The sequence below is a fragment of the Echeneis naucrates genome, chromosome 20 (genome assembly GCF_900963305.1).
Source record: "Echeneis naucrates chromosome 20, fEcheNa1.1, whole genome shotgun sequence".
In the NCBI taxonomy this organism is placed as follows: Eukaryota; Metazoa; Chordata; class Actinopteri; order Carangiformes; family Echeneidae; genus Echeneis; species Echeneis naucrates.
Window position 1 is genome coordinate 444,326 of NC_042530.1, and position 18,481 is coordinate 462,806.

The 18,481-nt window shown below is 47.8% G+C and overlaps 1 protein-coding gene across 1 annotated transcript in view; it reads right to left on the reverse strand.

Moving 5' to 3' along the window:
• The window catches only part of rreb1a (ras responsive element binding protein 1a), a 44,636-nt gene that overhangs the window by 5,539 nt on the left and 20,616 nt on the right, over positions 1-18,481 (reverse strand). The window contains 17 exon segments of the mRNA XM_029528642.1: positions 51-181; positions 325-489; positions 620-778; positions 877-1,077; positions 1,160-1,341; positions 1,417-3,044; positions 3,046-3,128; positions 3,207-3,666; positions 3,812-4,096; positions 4,178-4,367; positions 6,082-6,221; positions 6,415-6,592; positions 10,043-10,206; positions 10,298-10,387; positions 11,049-11,118; positions 11,230-11,461; positions 11,538-11,645. Of these exon segments, the coding sequence (XP_029384502.1) occupies positions 51-181; positions 325-489; positions 620-778; positions 877-1,077; positions 1,160-1,341; positions 1,417-3,044; positions 3,046-3,128; positions 3,207-3,666; positions 3,812-4,096; positions 4,178-4,367; positions 6,082-6,221; positions 6,415-6,592; positions 10,043-10,206; positions 10,298-10,387; positions 11,049-11,118; positions 11,230-11,461; positions 11,538-11,645 (4,466 nt within the window).

An 18,481-nucleotide genomic window follows, 5' to 3' on the forward strand; every position in this document is an offset into this window, starting at 1 on the left:
TGTGGACCCATGTTAGCTGTGGTCGTGGTTTTGTGCTCTGGCGTCGTTACCTTGGAGCTGGTGCTCAGTGGAGCTTTTTCCGGGTCTCCTGAGGTCTCTGGCTCCTCCTGCTGGTCCGGCTGGTCTGTGTCTTCAGTCTCCAGCTGATCTGCACTGATCTGGATCTCAGCTGGACTGGATCCTGAAGTACAAACCCAGATCAGAGTCCAGAACCAGAGCCACCACAGTATCAATGAGCTTTATTAATATGAGCGATTTAAGACAAAGTCAGGGAAAAATAAAAACAAACAAAACCCCCCCAAAAAAACTAAACCGACGACAAACCTTGGCTTGATTTGGGGGTGGGGCTAATTTTGGTTGACACCGCCCCCTGTTGCTCAGATTGGGTGGAGCTTTCTGGTGTCGGGGTGGGGCCTGAGTCTGAGGGGGCAGCGATGGTGCTGAGATCCTGAGCTTCTGGTGCAACCTGCTCCGTCTCTGACTGACTCTCTGCAGAACAATAAATCAACACAATCAACACAAAGAACATAACTATGGACTGTCAAAAAGGGTTAAACAGGACGTGCACGTCACCCTGAGGCTGAAATATAGCCACTTTAAACTCCTGCTGTTTTCTGACCTGCGCTCTCGTGCGAGCCTTCATCTTCCTTCTTCACCAGGGCACCGTTGCGCCGCAGCGTCCTGTGTGTCACGCCGTGCTTCCTCAGCAGGTGTCGCTCGCAGTTGGATTTGGTGGAGAAAAAGGCATCGCACCTCGGACAGGGGAACGGCTTCTGACCTGCAGAGGCAGACCACGAGTCTGAATCAGGAGGAAACACCTTGAGGGACCAGTGCGCAAACCTGACAGTAGGTGTGTGTGTGTGTGTTGTGTGTTACCGGTGTGTGTCAGCATGTGTCTCTGCAGTGAACTGGCCCAGGGAAACACTCGGGGGCAGAAGGGGCAGGTCATCTTCTGGACAGAGTTGGAATAGGCGTTTTTCTTCCCTTTGGATGCAGGCGCTGCCGCTGCGACCGCGGGCTTCACCTCCTCCTTCAGCCCTCCCTCCTTCTCCTCTGCCCCTCCTGCTCTGTCACCATCTGGTTTTAACAAAAGTTCAGTTTATCGTCTGACTCCAGCCTTTCTATCCCTCCATCCACCCCTCTGAAATTGGCCCCCTACCTCTCTTTCCTGCAAGGTCTGCAGCACCGGTCTGCAGGTATGGGCTGAACTTGTTAGCGTCGGTGGTCGCCAACATCTTTTCCACACTAGCAAACTCCCCGCTGGATTCCAAGTCAATACTGGCGCCGCTCGCCGCCTTCTCCTTCCCCCCCAGAGCAGCTGGCTTCTTCCTGGACCGTTTTCTGAGGGACAGTAGCAGTAAATTTTAAAACAAGTTTGTTTTGTGATTATTTCGGTTTTAAATGAATCTCACAAACCTGGACGATCCCTCGGATGTGTCGTCGCTCTGTGTCTCCGGACCAGCAGAGGGTCCTGGGGCATCTGCAGTCGAATTGGCCTGAGAGGAAGAAACGCCTGCCTGGGGCTTTCCCTCCAGCGAGGGGGCCTCTCTCTTCAGCAGGTCTGGAGCACCAGAGACAGAGTGGATGATCTGAGCGATGGAGGCCAGAGGAGGAAGCTCCTTCAGGGCAGTGGAGGGCGAGGAGGAGGTGGAGGAGGCTGGTTTGGGCAGTAACGGTTTGAGGCGCTGGGCCCGAGCAGTGTTGTTGAGGTTGGGGAGGGTGGATCCAGGGGGGAGCTGGTAGCAGCCGAGGTGGGGATGGGGGTGCAGAGGAGGCAAGGCGTTCCCCGTCTTCTCGTCCTTGGACAGAGCCTGCTGCTGCTCGATGATGCTGCTGCCGCTCTGCTCCATCTTGATCTCCCGACTCTCAGCGCCAGCGGCCTCTCTCCGCTGCCTCTTGCTGGGGATGGATAGGTCTATGGGCTGGTCCAGAGCAGAGCAGTCGAAGCTGGGGGAGACGCTCTCCACTTTGACCCCGGGGGACCCCGATTGGCTGCCAGCTCCACGCCCTTTTGCGGAGAAGTCCAGTGGTTGGTCCAGTTCTGCAGGATAAACGACATTAGCCAGATCCTCCACCTTCACCGCCTGGACTGGAGGCTGACCGATCCCATTCAGCACCATTGGAGTCACCGCAGCAGCTCGGGCAGACGCCACAGTGGCGACTGGCACGGCTGCCGGCTGGAGTGTGGCGATGTGATCCTCGATCTCTCGCTCTTGCACCTCAGGGTGCTGCTTCAGAAGATGGTGGATGCAGTTGCGTTTGGCCAAGAAAGCGGCGCCACAGCGCCGGCACTCAAATGGCTTCCTCTGACAGCCATTGTGTGTTCGCAGGTGGATCTGCAGTGCCCGATAGGTCTTCAGGTCCTCGCCACAGAACCGGCAGGTGGTCTCGGCTCCGGTGCAGCCCGTCTCTGTATCCTGGGTGGAGTTGGTGGTTGAAGGAGTGATAGCCACTGCGATGTTTGCTGTAGTGGTGGAGGTGACGTACTTTATGTTTTTCTCAATGTCCTTCCTCGAGGTCTTGGCGTGCTTCTTCCTGAGGTGGCGCTCGCAGTTGGCTTTGACAGTGAAAGGGTAATGGCAGACCCGGCAGACATAGGGTCGTTCGCCGCTATGTGTCCGCAAGTGTCGGATGAGTGTAGCTTTATCTGGAGCCACGTAGTCACAGATGTTGCACTGGTGAGGGAGGATGCCGAGGTGGAAGCGCATGTGAGCCTGCAAGACGCCTGAGAAAGAAAACACCTGGTCGCAGAAGCGGCATGGGAATGAGCCCTTAGCCGAGCCGGCGTTGTTCCCTCCTTTGGTTCCTGGCTTTCTGCCACTGAGCCCTGCCTCCTCGTGCACAGCTGTGGTGGCAGCTGGTGGCGAATCAGACAACATTGTGTGAGCGTCGCCCATACACTCCGCATCCATCTGACCTCCATTCCCAGCTGAGGAGGATGAAGACGATGAGGAAGGTGTCTTGAAGAGGGTGGGGGTGGGAGGCGGCAGGCTGGGGCTGATGCAGCCAAGTGAGGCCTGTTGGGAACTCTGCAGGGGGGGGGGGGGTTGTGGCTGTGAGGCTGGAGCGAGGGGTGATGGGAGGTTTGGGCTTTAATGGAGGCATTGCCTTCTGAGCCTGGACTTGACCTGGAGGACGGAGAAACAAATTCAAACAAATATCTTGATTGACGGTCAGAACGAGCACCTTCTTGAGTCAACACCCACCTTGACCGCCTGTGAATCCAGGAGCTTTGGCTAGAGGTGGGAGGGTCAGTCCCATCTGATTGGGCGCCGCGGTCGTCACTTTGAGGATTTGCTGGATGTCGGCCAGTTCCATGATACCGGCTCCCCCCGCCTCACCGGGTTTAGCACCCGAAGAAGCTGCACTGGCTGTAGCGCCGCCGCCGTCAGGCTGCAGGAGGAAGCCGGTGGGGAAGGGCTGTAGGGACAACAGGCTGAGGGCGTCTTTCTGGGAGAGGCCTTGCAGGGCAGAGGCCTCCAGCAGAGGGATGCTGAGAGCCGCCAGGCCGCCAACACCAAGCCCCAAAGTCAGCCCCAGACCTCCAGACATGTAGGCAGAGGCTGGCTCCAGGGGAAGGCTGGAGCACGGCGGCTCCACGTGGATCACCTTGATGCTGTCCAGATGGGCCTGATGGATCTCGTCATCAGTGGGTCCAGGCGTCACCTGGAAAATAAAGATTTATCAGTATCTCATCAATGATCATTTTCAGAAGACGATTCGTCACTGTAGCTTCATCATTGTGACCCTCTGAGCACAAACACCATCCGAAAAAGTTTTGGTGCCCCAGAAACAACAAACTTTATCTCACTGTAGAGATGTGCTGAAGACCCAGAGCTTCCATGAAGCTGGCCTGCTCTGATGTCGCATCTTTCTCTGCATCCTGGCCGTCTGTCTCTGCGCTGCCATTTTCCGCAGCAGTGTTTTGTTCAACTTCCACGTTGTCCTCTGTGTCAGCGGCGGGATGTTTGTCGGGATGCGAGTTGGTTTTATGGAGTTCCAGCGCCGAACGAAGGGGAAATGCCTTGTCGCAGCTATCGCAGACGAATCGGTGGAACTTACTGATACAGCGCCGGAGGTTCGTCTCACACCAGACCTGAACCGGGAAAGAGAAGCGGGTTAAAAACAGACAGCGTCACTCGGACAATGATCTAGGTTCTTGGGTCTGACGACGTACCTGTGCAATGTGAGCAAACTTCTTGCAGGAGAAGTCAATGAAGGCCAGGTCGTTGAAACCGGTGGGGATGGAGGGGTTGTTCTGGATAAAGGGGCGTCCGCTGGGGTCCTGGGGGAGGAGCTTATGAACCCCGGCGTTGTGACGCAACAAACCACGGTGAGTACGAAAAGAAAGGCAACAGAGATCACACCTACAGACACACAAAGGAGGGTGAAGCTTTAAACCTTCATGTCACTACCATCAAGTGTTTCTATTTCCTGTTTGTTAACCAATAAATTCATCCTGATTAGATGCTGATGCTGCAGTTTCACACCAAGACCACAAGGTGGTGACATTTCTCTGTGTGTGTTCAGAAGTGAGTCCAGACCTGGTTCAGGTTCAGCATCAGGTTTAACAGAAGCAAGTGACGTTATTTCCTGTGTTAATAAAGTTAAAGTCCTTCTACGTCCACGGAGAAGGCCTCACAGGCACAGAAGAACGTGTGCGAGATAACCTGCTCTTGTAAAGTGCTGAGGAGACACAGCTGCTTAATGTCTGTCACAGTCACACACACTCTTATCACATCCTGTTGAAGTGTGTGTGTGTGTGTGTGTGTGTAAACTGGGTGTAATCCCCTCAGACAAGTTGTCAGAGGATTTTTGGTGGAGTGAGGTGGAGGTGGTGGGGGACACACTGGGGACCAGCACTTGTTGAACCCCTCCTCCCCCTCCTCCTCCTCCTCCCCCCTCCTCCCTCCTCCTCCCCCTCCTCCTCCTCCTCCTCCTCCCCCCTCCTCCTCTTCCTCCTCCCTCCTCCTCCCCCTCTTCTCCTCCCTCCTCCCCCTCCTCCTCCCTCCTCCCCCTCCTCCTCCTCCTCCTTCCCCTCCCTCCTTCCTCCTCCTCCTCCTCCTCCTCCATCTTTGTTCATTGAATTGTTGCAGAACAGTTAAACTGTTTTGGACATTTAATGTTTGTATCTGTCTGAGCTGACGGTCTGGACTTGCCTCTCTCATCCCTCCATCCTAGTCCTGGTTGCCCCCCCCCGGCTCCATCCCTCCTCCCTCAGTCCAGATCCTCTTAGAGCTGATTAGTGAGGATTTACAGCTAAGTATTCCTGCTGCCTCTGTAACGAGCTCAGTTGCACCTTTTCGTTCTTTCACTGTTATTCATTTTTTCCTTCCTTCCTTCCTTCCTTCCTTCCTTCCTTCCTTCCCGGTTTCCTTCCTTTCCTTCTTCACACAAACAAGAAGAAAATGTACTTTTTTCAAAATTCTTCCTTTTCCAAACTTCCTGTCAGATGATAAACCAACCTCAAACTTTGGACTGGGGGGAAGGGGGGGGTCCATTCTGTTGTCTTGGTGACAGACTTTTTTTTTTTTTTGTTATAGGAGGGGTGGGAGAGCGTTGTCATGGAAACGGCACCCGGCCAAGCGGGTCCTCCTCTCCTCTGTGACTTATTAGTCCATGCCCTCTCTCTCAGTCTGTCTCTGCCTCTCTCGCCCACCGGTGACTTATTAGCCTCTCCCTCCTCTTCCTCTGTTATCCATCCGTCCCTCAGAGCTTCCTTTCATCATGAAATTGTTTTATTTTTGTTTGTCAAACTTTATTTTCTACCAAATTTTCTGGAAACTTTCTGCATTAATTGGTTAATTTAATTACTAAACAGAAAAAAAGTCTGTTGTTAGCAAACAGCTCGTTATAATAAAACTCATGAACAGATTTTTTTCAAATGGTTCATTTTGTCATTTACAGCTAATTTTCAGGAAACTGTGAGCAAAGTTTCAAAGTAGTCGTAAAATAAAGCAGCACCTTTAAAATAAATAGAAATAAATAAACAAAAATTTATCGTGTTTTCGTAATGTGACTGAAGGGCTTCATGGAGCGGACGCAAAGGATTGTGGGAGTCTGAGTACTGTGTGTGTGTACCTCAGTGCAGTGTCGGGGTGTGTGTCCATGTGTGCGTCCAGCTCCAGTCTGGAGCTGCAGGTCTTGAAGCAGATCGGACACGGCAGCAGCTCTTCCTCTGATCCTCGCAGCACCGCCGCCGACTCCTCCCCCACCGCGTCCTCCACTACCTGAACACAGCGCCAGACGCCATGACATCATCATTCACGCCACAGGTGAATGCATTTGAATGTAAAAACAGGTGTTGGGTAAAAAGGACGGGCGCTTTATTTCTAACTCTGTCACAGAATGTTTCTGCTGAAACGTAACATCACATCGGACCAAAACTTAACCAATCAGGAGTGAGCTCAGTACGGTCTCAGACCCTGTAGCTGCAGCTACAGTTTCTACCTTCTTGCTGGGCGGCTCCTCTCCTGGCTCCTCCTCCCCTCCCTGCCTCCTCTTGACAGATGGGCGGCGGCGTTTGGTTGGGGAGGGGGGGCTGACAGGAAGCAGGCCGCTTGCCGGGTCCTTCTCGTGGATCTTCATATGTCTGTGAAAAGAAGGAAGATTTTAGTTTTCCTCTACAGACAAAACAGGATTTTCTCTGCCAGCAGGAAGTGACATCATCATTGTTCTTGCTTAAAATGATTCTGGATTTAAAGTTTTTCACCCAACATTAGAAAACAACTGAAACGTGTAATCAGGTTCATCTTTCTATTTAACAAACTGACATCAGTGACAAAATCTGATTATTAAATGATGTCACAGCGAATATTTTGAGTCTGAGGTTTGTTCTACTTGAACTTTTTTTGTCTTTGTTTCACTCTCTCACAGACTTCTCGTGTTGTGCTATTGTTGTGTGTCTGTCCTGTTTGTTATCCGTTGCTGTTTTTATCCATTGAAACTTAAAGGAGGTCTCACCTCGAAGGTCGGATGGTGTCGTTTAATTTCAAGACGTGTGTGTGTGTGTGTGTGTGTGTGTGTGTGTGTGTGTTTGAGGTTGTGTACTTTAGATACTCAGACGTGACAAATGAGTGTGGTGAATGTGTATTTCAGTTTTAGTGTTACTAGAGGTGTGAGAAAGTGTGCAGGCTGTTTACATGTGTTTCACTGTGTGTGTGTGTGTGTGTATAAAGGTCATCACACTAACATTTGGTAGCAGCAAGGTGTCAGTTTACAAAAGTTCAAAAGAGAGAGGTAACAAGGGACAACCCCTTCAGGGAAGGACTGAAGAAAAGGAAGCAGGGGTGGAAGGGGGACCACTGGTAGGAAACAAGGCAAGGAGAATAGGAGACTAGGAGAGGACAGGGAAAGAAAGAAAAGGAGATACAGAGAGGAAAGGAGGAGAGGGAAGTGAGAGAAGAAAAGAAGAAGCAAAAGGAGAGGAGGAAAGGAGATAAGGAAATGAGGGGACTGTAAGGAAGAGGAGACGAGTTGCTGCTAATAATAGGAGCCAACAGGCAGCAGGCTGGACGCCCATAAGAGGTCCTGACCCGGCTGACGAGTCAGCACATCTCAAACCAGCTGACGGGAAGACCAAAGTCAACCAATCAGGTGAGTGGAAGGACACAGCCAATCAGACATCAGAACACATGCTGAGCCAGCAGCTACACAATCCTCCTCAATATATGTATGTGTATATGTGTGTGTCGCTGTGTGCACACACATGATAAATGAAATGACACACTTCAGCTCATCAGGTTGTTGCTCTTTCACCTCCAATGTACAGTTGTAGCCGTTTCCATGGTAACAGCAGCTGTGACATCACAACAGAGGTTGAGTGTCTTTTGCGCAGCGGTTACTTCACTGACCCGTCCCAGAGTTGGTGACATCACCGCTTCACACACAAATCGTTGTTGAAAGAAACAACAACAACGGGACTGAACAGCTGCCGGTCCGAGCCAGATTCATCTGTGTTCGACTACGAAGCTCATTTTTACTGCGACACTGGAATCCACCTCAACCCGTCATAGACGAAGCGTCACAAAAAAAAAAACAAACAAACACAAACAACAACTCCAGGAAGGAGTTTCGCATTTCAGTGATGTTCAGATACAAAATGGACTCCAGCAGACTCCAGAGACTCCGTTCTGCTGAATCAGCACTCTTCAGTCTGCTTCTTCTAAACTGGTCTGGCAGAAAAACAATGTCACACTTTGCCAAACAAGGATGAGAATTCATCATCACATCTGTTCCTTCCCTCTTTCCATCCATCGCCTACGTCTAACCCTCATCTTGTCTCTTTTTGTTCTCCTCTCCCCCTCCTTCCCTCCCTCCTTCCTTCCTTCTCTCCGCCTGTTTGAAGACGGTCAAGTAGGAAAGTCTCACGTTTCACATTTCAAAGGATGCTCTGCTGCAAAATGGATTCCTCCTCTCCCCCCCTCCTCTTTTCCTCTCTCCATCCGAACAGGCCTCGTCTTTATTTTCCCACAGCAGTGTTAAAATCAGGCCTCCTGGAGACAGTTCAACTTTGACTTTCCTGTTTTACCTCCACTCGCTCCGACAGTTTGCATTGTAAATGAGCAGAGAAGAAGAGGGTTTTACTCGTCCTCCTCTCTAACGTCTTTTTTCCCACTTTTATAATTCTCACAGACTTCTGAGAAAATTACGCAACCAGTTTCCAGGGCGTGTTGATGGAAATCAGCATCCAGACTGTCGGCAGCCGACAGGAGGCTGAGTTTGTTTTCAGGCTACCACGGGAGGACCAGGGCAGACAAAGTCAAACTATCGAACCTCTTCAAGCCACATGTCCATTTTTTAGTCTCCAGGTAGTCAGTATTTCTGTCTGATCAGTTCAGACCCAGAAAACCAGAGCTAACTACAAACACACTCTGAATGTTTCCTTCTCCACAGAATAGTTCATCTCATGTGTTTGGGCCGTTTCTGTCTTATCTGATCAGGAGTTCTGCTCATTCAGGCTTAGTGACACAAACACTGTCAGCTGCTGCCAGTTAAACAAACACAAACAAATATTCTGACCATCTCGTCTCTTTCAGCTCTTTCACCTGGAGCCAGCAGGTGGGTGGGGCTCATCCAGGAAGTAAACCAGCTTCAGTGAAAACAGGCTCAGCTGAATATCAAGCCCAGCAGAAGCTTTTTTTAAAAGCAGGTTGCTGTTTTCCAGCCAGTTCTCACCAACTGTTTCATGATGGAGACGCTCACAAGAGTCTGAGCACAAACACAGAGAGGAAAAAGTGATCGACACAACTGCAGCGTGGTGGAGCAGATGTGTGTCTGTCCCTCAGCCCACAGTCATTCCTTCCTGCCCACACCTCCTCATACCAGCAGCAGCACTGAGCACGCTCAGTATTCTCATTTCTGCATGTTTCATTAACCAGCCGCCCCCCCGGCCTCTGTTTGGGCTCTTTAACCCCCGAGAAACAGAAAAAGGCCGTAGTTTAACACCTTCAGGCTCTTATTTTGAAGGGTTGATCTTCTCAGTGCAGTCTGACATCTCCGTGAACAAAAGGTCAGCCAACCAATCAGGAGAGAGGACTTGATCCAGAACCAGCAGAGGTCAGTGAAGGTCAGACGTGTGTTAATGTGAAGGTTTGTAACAGACACACACACACACACACACACACACACACACACACACACAGGGACGGTTGGATTGGCTGGTGGAGGCTGGACTTCACTGATAAATGACTGGGCGTTGTTTTGTCTGCGAGATGGGAGGTGGATGGTTTAAAGTTGTCTTCCCACTTCCTGTCTAACCCCCCACCCCATCTCACGAACACACACACACACACACACACACACACACACACACACACACACACACACACACACACATCATGGTTGACTGGGGAGCCAGTTAAATGCCAACATCCTCTGCCCGAGGTTACATGGTCTGTATGTGTGTTTGTGTGCCTGGCTTTAACACTTTCAAATAACTATTTATATATATATATATATATATATATATATATATATATATATATAGCAAAGTGTGCAATGTTTATATGTAGTTGTTTTATTGTGTGTAGCTTTTGTGTACCTGTGCATGTTGCCGTTGGTGGTGAAGGTCTGTCCACAGATGCTGCACTTGTACGGTCTCTCTCCACTGTGCACCAACATGTGTCGGTCGAGCGACGATGCCGAGCTCAGACACTTCCCACAGATACTGCAGCTGTGGTCCGTCGCCCCGGTGTCGGCGTTGTGCTGTGGCGACGGAGGGAAACGGGTCAACTCACTGTACAACAACGATGGCAGAGAGACCCACAATCGCAGCACGTGTCAGTGTGTCTGTTACCTGTCTGATGTGCATGGTGAGCTGGTGTTGTGTCTGACAGCTCTTGTCACAAAGTGGACACACATAAGCTGAGCTGTCATCTTTGGTGTCCTGCAACACACACACACACATTAAGACCAGTTCAGGTTGTGTGTCTGTCATCAGTGGAAGAATCTCTGAGGTTTGTTGGAGTCTCCATATAAACCTGAACCCAGCTGATCTGGACCTGAAGACCTGAGACACACACACACACACACACACACACACACACACACACACACACACACACACACACACACACACACACACACACACACACACACACACACACACACACACACACACACACACACACACACACAGCTCTTTCCTTTTTCCTGTTTCAGCTGCAGGAAGTGGTGACTCGGTGAGGAATGCTGCAGTGCATGATGGGAGACAAGGGGAGGAAATCCAGGAGAGTTGGGGAACAGAGGACACGAGGAGATGAGACAGAAAGAGAGCAGAGGAAATGATGAAAGGAAACAAGGAGATAAAATGAGGAGAGGGAAGAAATGAAGAAAAGAAAAGACAGTAGGGAAGAGAAGGAAACGAAGAGGACACAAAGAGGAAACAGAGGAAACGAGGAGAGGAGAGAAGAAAAAGTGAAAGTGACAGAATCAGAGGAGATTCTACTGTTTTCTGCTTCTCCAGAAGCAGTGGTGGAGATGAGCGCCACCTATGGCTCGAAAAAAGCCCCGCCCACAGCATTCAGGTGTGTGTTTTTTTTGCATACCTGATTGCGTCGTGCGTTGCGGCTAGGTGGGGCTCTCATGGCGGCCGTGAGCGACTTGCTGGGGGAGGGGCTTAAAGCAGAGAAGAAGCACCATTTAACACACTTGATTGCACGATTGTTCATATCAATAAAGTTTAAAGTGCATTTAAAACAGGCTTTTGATGACATCATCAGTCGTCACCTTGGAGAGGGCCCGGCAGAAGAGTTGGCCGAGGTGACTCCGCTCTCTCCTTCTCCCTCTCCGGCACCGTTAATGGTCCCTGCTGCTGACATCACTGTCGACATCATGGCGTTGATGGAAGAAAGGTCACCTCCTCCTTCTGCTCCCATGATTCCTCCTCCTCCTCCTCGGTCTCCATTCTGTAGCTTCTCTCCTTCGCTTGCTGCCGTCTCCGTCACTCCGTTGGTCGCTCCTGGAGGAGTCAAGATTTATTCCACCATGAAACTTTGTGACTTCTCCTTACATTCTGAATGAGGTTTTGTACACACCTTTAAGGCTATTGTGCGTTTTCGCCTCTGTTAGCTCCTCCTCCTTATTTTTCTCAGTTTTGGCTCCTCCCCCTTCTTGCAGCTCCTCCGTGGAGTTTTCCATGACTGCTGAAATGAAAAATAAAAAACAATAAAGAATTTAACATATTTATTCCGTTTTGCTCTTCTCAGAATGAAATCATTCACCAAACTCTTAAACTTAAAAAAAGAAAAATCTGAAAATTTCCAGTTTTTCCTCGTGTCAGGTGGGAGCAGCTAAACCCCCTCAAACCTAAAGGATAAGCAACCAAAGCAATTGCATGCATGGAGAGATCCCAAACTCCTTTAAAAATTTGGAAAATGTTTGTTTTCAACTAAGTGAAGCTTAAAAAGCTGCAGCAGCATGAGTTCTATATTTCACCATCATCGTCGTGCCTCGCAGCAATTTCAGCCTATGAATGATTCACCAGACTTTTACTACCCTTCATGATGCATGTGGCTCAAAGGAGATTGTGGAAATTTCATAAAACAGAGTTGCTGTGAACCACGATGCGCCTTCTGCTGGGAGCTTTGTGTGTTGACTGAGCAGGTTTGGTGTGTGAAAGTTGAAGGTTAACTTAAATTAGAATCACAAAGGAACTCTGGATGTTGGCTGGCAGCTCGGGCTAATTTCCCACACTGCATTTGACCACACTATCTACTTTCACATCAGGAAATGATGTGGTGATGATTATGAAACCATGAAAGAGCAAAAGGCTATTAAAAGATGCGAAAAAAAAGAAGCAACTTAGACCTGTTGTTGTATCTTGAACCCTAAAATTTAGATATATTCTCCACAAAGTTTTATATCAACAGCATCCTCAGCTCCTTCCTATCAGTTTCTGAGCTGAGAACGGCAGCCGTGACCTTTGACCTATAAGAGCGGCGTTGGCTCTAATGTGGGGTTTTCAATCCTCACACCTGCCTGTGGCATGGCTGAGAGACACCCAGAGACAGGGCAGAGGGAAGAGAGAGAGAAAAACAGATGCTGGTTTGTGTTCAACAGAGATAAGAAAGATTTTCTGAAAGTTTTTGAGGTAAAGTAAGAACTTTGATTGGAGGAGAGATGGAAGCAAAAGAGGGAGGATGATGGAGGAGTCGAGAAGAAGACGGGGGGGTTCTCAGAGAAGAGAGCAGAAGATGAGAGGTAATTGCTCTTTCCTGTTTGGCAGCCCCCACAGGAAGACGCTCTCCAGAACTGGCCACTTCCTCCTCCAGTTCAGCTCAGAAAAGAGGCTGTGTGTGTGTTGGAGGGTGGGAGAGGGTGGTTGACATTCCTTGTTCAAAGCAAAAAGAAGGGAGAGAGAGAAGCAGTGAACAGAGAGGAACGATGAAAAATTCAATGGAGTCTGGTGAGAATAAACCAACAGGAGAAACCCACAGCAGTGACGAAGGAGAGAATAAATATAAGATGAAACAGATTAAACCAAGATGAAGAAAAAGGAAAACAAAGCAGCAAGAATATAACCAGAAAAACAGCGTCGTCCTGACGTCAGTCCATCTGGTCTAAAGGTCCACACTGAAACCGGGCCTTACAACGGTCAGGACTTCTGGGACTTTGTGATGGAGGAGGATCTGGTTTCTCTGGGTGTTTACCTGAAATCCTCTTAAAGCCATCAGCTAATCAGAAGAGATTTTTATTTTATTTTATTTTTCGATGCACAGAAAGTTTTGACCCAGAACTGAAAACTACACAACACTACACACACAGACGGACAGACACAAAAGTTCATTAAAAAAAACGTACCATTGGTGGTTTTAGGCCTTTTAGAGCTTCAACAGCAGAACAACACCTCCCTGACAGAAACACACTCAGCTCCTGATTCAATTTTAAAAGGTCTCATCTCAACATTTTAAATCACTGCAGACAATTTCAGAATCAAACTAAAGCTGAATTTACTTTAATCATGTGGGCCACAACCAGACGAACAGAAAAAGGAGGAGGAGGAAGCAAAAAAAAAAAGGCAAGTGGAGCTCTGCGAGTGACTGGTGACAACTGGCTGTGTGTGTGTTGAGTTGTGTTGTGTTTCCAGTGACCTCTCCTTGTTGTATCACTGCTCTTACATGACAAACTCCAACATGGTGGTGGCAGGTGCATCAAAACACACACACACACACACACACACACACACACACACATCTGAAGCTTATCCCCAGATTGTTTTTTACATTAGCATCATTCGTCTTAGGCACACATACACACACACACACACACACACACACACACACACACACAAACACACTCTTGGACGCTGTGATTGGCCAGCGAAGTGCTCAGACAGCACTTTTTTTTACAGCCGGCAGAAACGAACAGCAACAGATGGTGGCAAGAGGAGAGAGGTGGAGGAGGGAAGGAAGGAGGAAAGGAGGATGCAGAGGAGGAGATGACGAGGAGAGAAAGAAGGGACATTAAGTTCTCTCAAAGGAAGGATGGAGATGGGGGAAAGGAAACAATGACTTCTACCTTTTGAGAAAAATAAAAGTGATTTAAAAAAATAAAATTACATAAAAAATTGTGGGAATAAAGTTTTAATATTATTCTAAGAAGATTTTAATTAGCCTCCTCTGGTTCAGTCCATTTTCTCTGATTTCACAATCATGAAAACAAAAAGTTTTTCTGTTGACCTGATAATGGCGCTAAAATTAACTTTAACAAAGATCTGTTCGTTAAAACATCAGAAACTGATCAACAACCATTAATCTATTAGATCTGATCAACACTCACAGCCTGTGTGCGTTTCTGTCTACACAACTGAGTCTGGATGAATAGGCTGTGTGTGTGTGTGAGTCAGGAGGGAGTGTCAAAGCCAGTGTGAGAATGATGACTGGGAACAGATGTAACATCAGTGAGCGCACGTGCACGCAAACACACACGCACACACACACACATTCTTGCACATCCATGCAAAAGCAGAAAAAAGGTCATCATGTGGGAGCCAGGGAGTAAATGGATGTATCTGTGTGAGTGTGTGTCTCTGTGTGAGTGTGTGCGCGCATGTGATGGAAAAGTTGTCTCTCTGAGCCAGAGGCCTGCACACAAAGCTCCCTCCTCCACTTCTCCATCCCTGCCTCCTCCTCCTTTCTCTCCTTCATCCTCATCATGTTCAGTGTGAACTGAGCACTACGTTACCCATCAGCCCTGGGTGCCGTTGCCGTGGAGGCGGGGCCAGTCAAAGCCCCTTTAAATTAGTTAAAGTTTAGCATTTTGTCTCGCCTGATTAGTGCAGTAATAGTTAATTGTCACCATGACAACAGATTCCACTTTAGGTTTAGGGCCTAAACTGAAGGAGAACAGATCTCTCACATCACATGAAATTTGAGCTGAAACTCACCAGAGATGAGGAGACGCCGCGTCCGACCGTTTAAATGACAGCTCTGTGCTACTGTTCTGTTACCATGGTAACCATCAGTTTCAATGCAGACGTTCAACTGTTGACCGAAACCTACAATCAAACCAAATGTCTCTGGGATTCACACAGAGACAGCTTACTAAGTGAAAACAAACGTGAATATGAATTCATAAACAGGATGTAAACATTTAGTGGATGTTTATTGTTCACACATTTAATTTCATGTATTTACTTGTTTATGTGGCTTGCTTACACGAGTAAACCATTAATTTAACACTAATTATCCCAGTCAGCTAACAGCAGAAGTACCACCTGAAGCTAATTAAGTTAGAATTTAATCAAATAATTAAATGTGGTTTATTAACATTAAAGATAATTAGCCTTAGTTAGCTAACACTAGCTAAGTAAATGGCATTAGTGAATCTATGCTAATCAAGCTAACTTACCAAGCAAATACATACACGAAGTTTAATATATATTAGGAAAAGAGGACTTTTTAAAGATTGTCAGGATAAATAAATGATGAGAACAAACTTGACTCTCACAAAAGGCGGAAACTTATTTTTAGACAGGAAGTGTTTTTGCAAATTCCTTGACCTGAGCATCGTCGATCGAGCACCTCAGCTGAAAACAGAATTTCTGCCAGGGTGGGCAAATATTTCATCACCAGTTACCGGGTAAAACCTCTAGAAGCCCTTGTGGTTGCTGAATGAGTCAGCTCCACCCGATGGTTTGGCTGGTAACCACACGTCACTCAGCTAATATTATATTCTGCCACAGCACAGCCAAAGCCGTGTCCCAGCTCAGCCTCACCGAAGTCAACGATTTCACAACGTGAACGACTGCGCGGCACCTGTGTGAAGATGTTACCCAGTGACAGGCCACCGTTACAGAGGACGGGGTGGATGCATGAAGGGACGGATGGAGAAAGAATGGAGGAGGAGGAGGAGGAGGTAGAAAAGTGTCCTGCCAACTAAACCCCATAAATCCCGTCTGCCTTCACCTGACAGGACAGCTGAGTCTCAGCAGGAGTCTGCTCCCTGTCTCTGACAGTCTGTAAAGTCAGTACTGTTGAAGGTAATAATAAACCTGTTTTCACCAAATTATAGTAGTTAAAAAAAGCTAACTAACACCTTTTGAGCTTGTCCCTAGCATGTCAGATTGACTATACCATCTTAGCAGGCTACCTAGCATACTTAAACAGCCTTCATTAGTTACCTTGGGGCTAAAACGTGTCATAACCATGACGAGGCGGTTAATTTTAACTAATTGCCACGGCTTTAACAAAAGCAGTCTGTTAGCGATGCCTGGTTAGAAGGGCTGGATGTTAATGTTGACTCGTGATCTGCTGTGTAAATTGGTTAGCCCCTTGATGATGCCAAGTTTAAAAATGGTCATTTTGTGCTCCAAAACTGTGTAGTGTTACAGCTGAGCTGGATAATGTTAGCAGGCTGCAGGCTAGCATCATTTACAGCCCCACGGAGGCAAACTGACAAAACCGACACCTGCTGCAGAAAGTAAACAGCCGCACTGGACCCAACTGTCTCCTCTTCCTCCTTTCACCTCTTCCTCTTTTTTATCCAACCCTCTGCATTTATATTTATATCACTCTCTTTAAGCGAGGCGACATGTTCATACGCACAGTGTCCTCCCGGGTGTCAGCTAACAGTCTGTGTTTAGCAGACGTGAGGAGAAGGATGGAAGGATGTTTGAGGAGAGAGATGGCCGGGTGGGGGAGGACGGGGTCCACTGACCATATGTTGGCTATTTATTACCATCTCCTCCTAACTGCTCCCCTTTTCCCTCCATCTCCTTCTTCATATCATCAACCAGCTTCACACACAGAAAACAGCTGACTAACTCACATTCAAACATTTAAAAGCAAGCTGACATAAATTTTTTGCTAACAGCATGAATCAGATCTAGGTGAAGAGAAGTAGCTCCTGCTAACATCTGAAGCTAATCAGGTGTTTAGCCAACTGACACAACATTAGCCTCCATTACTTAATGCTAAGTGAGAAACTGCAGACTTCAATTTAAGCTAATCAAGCTAAATAATTAGGAAAACTACACGGCAGCTAGTTATTTTAATTATTTATTTATTAGGCATAAGACCTAACATGTATTATACTTGTGATTTTAAATGTTCAATGTTTTATAAAGATGTGCTCATTTTAGGTTTGCATAGGGAGCAAAGTTTGTTTTAATGACAAAACTAGCAAAGCAAGTCCATCTGTAAAACAGTAGCCGTGTTAGCACCTGAGGCTAACGATAAGCTAATTAGGGCTAATGGGCTGCTCATTAATTTTAACTCCTAAAACGGCAGACTGAAGGACGCTAAAATGAAAAACATCAGAAGTTGTTGATGGTTTTCAGCTGATCGTCCTCCAAAATCAAACCAACTTCAGAAAGTGAAACAACCTCTCTCTCTTATCTCTTTTTGTTTCTAAGGCTCTCTCGACCACAACAGGAAGCCCACACTCACGGGAGTCACAAGAGAGAGCTTCGCTGCTTCCCCATGTGTGAGCGAGTTCGCTGCGAGAGAGATTGATGACCATTCTCTCTCTCTCTCATTGACCCCTGCCCCCCCCCCACCAAACCACCATCTCACACTCAGCTGCCATTACCCATCCTCCACCTCCTCCACTCCTTCCTCCGCTCCCTTCGCTGCAGTACTTTGCCCTAACTTGTTAACACACACTCATGAAACCCAACAGAATATCTCAAGGGCAGATACGACACTTTGTCTGTGGCCAAAAGTATGCGGACAGCCATGTGCTTTCCCAGAACTGATTTTAAGGTAATGAAATGCTGAAATGTCAAAATAATAAAAAGGCAGTTACATTCAGAGCTCACTCAAACAGCATCTTAGTGGGATTTGTTGTACTTGCAGTGCCTTTGTTGTTATGGATGGACTGTCCATATACTTTTGGCCATCATCTTTCAGAAACATACGTTTCTGGTTCAAATTGAATTGAGCTGAACTTCAGGAAGATGAAAACTGGATGAACTTAGTTTCTGCTCATCCTCTTCTCTCCTCCTTCCTTCTTTCTCATGCATCATCTTGTCTTTCATGGCCCCCCCCTTCCCCTCTCTGAGTTTTCTACCCCGCAGCTCAGTTACAGATTGACTGCGGTGTGTGTGTGTGCGGTGGAGTTTAGACCCAACGTGATAAAGTGTTCAGATAGCATCGACGGTGTGTCAGCTCTACTGTACAACATACCAGAGGAAAGGCAGGGGGGCGACGGGGGAGGAGAGCATCTCAACCAACCAGTGAGCAGGCAGACTGTGGAAAATGTCTGCCAGCTCTCAGCCAATCAGGATGCAGATTCCTCCACACACACACACACACACACACACACACCCTGAGCTGTCCCATCTTCATCTCAGCCTGAACTTTATGCTCAAATTAAACCCAATGTTTAAGAACAACCTGAAATCCACCTTAAGTCACAGCTTCCTGGAGTCTGAGGTGAAAACTTTCATCGTCCAAAAACCCCAAAGAGTTCAGTTTATGGTCCAACTTCAGACATGTGGCATCTTCCCTGTTAACCGTTTCTGTTCTTTAAATGTACA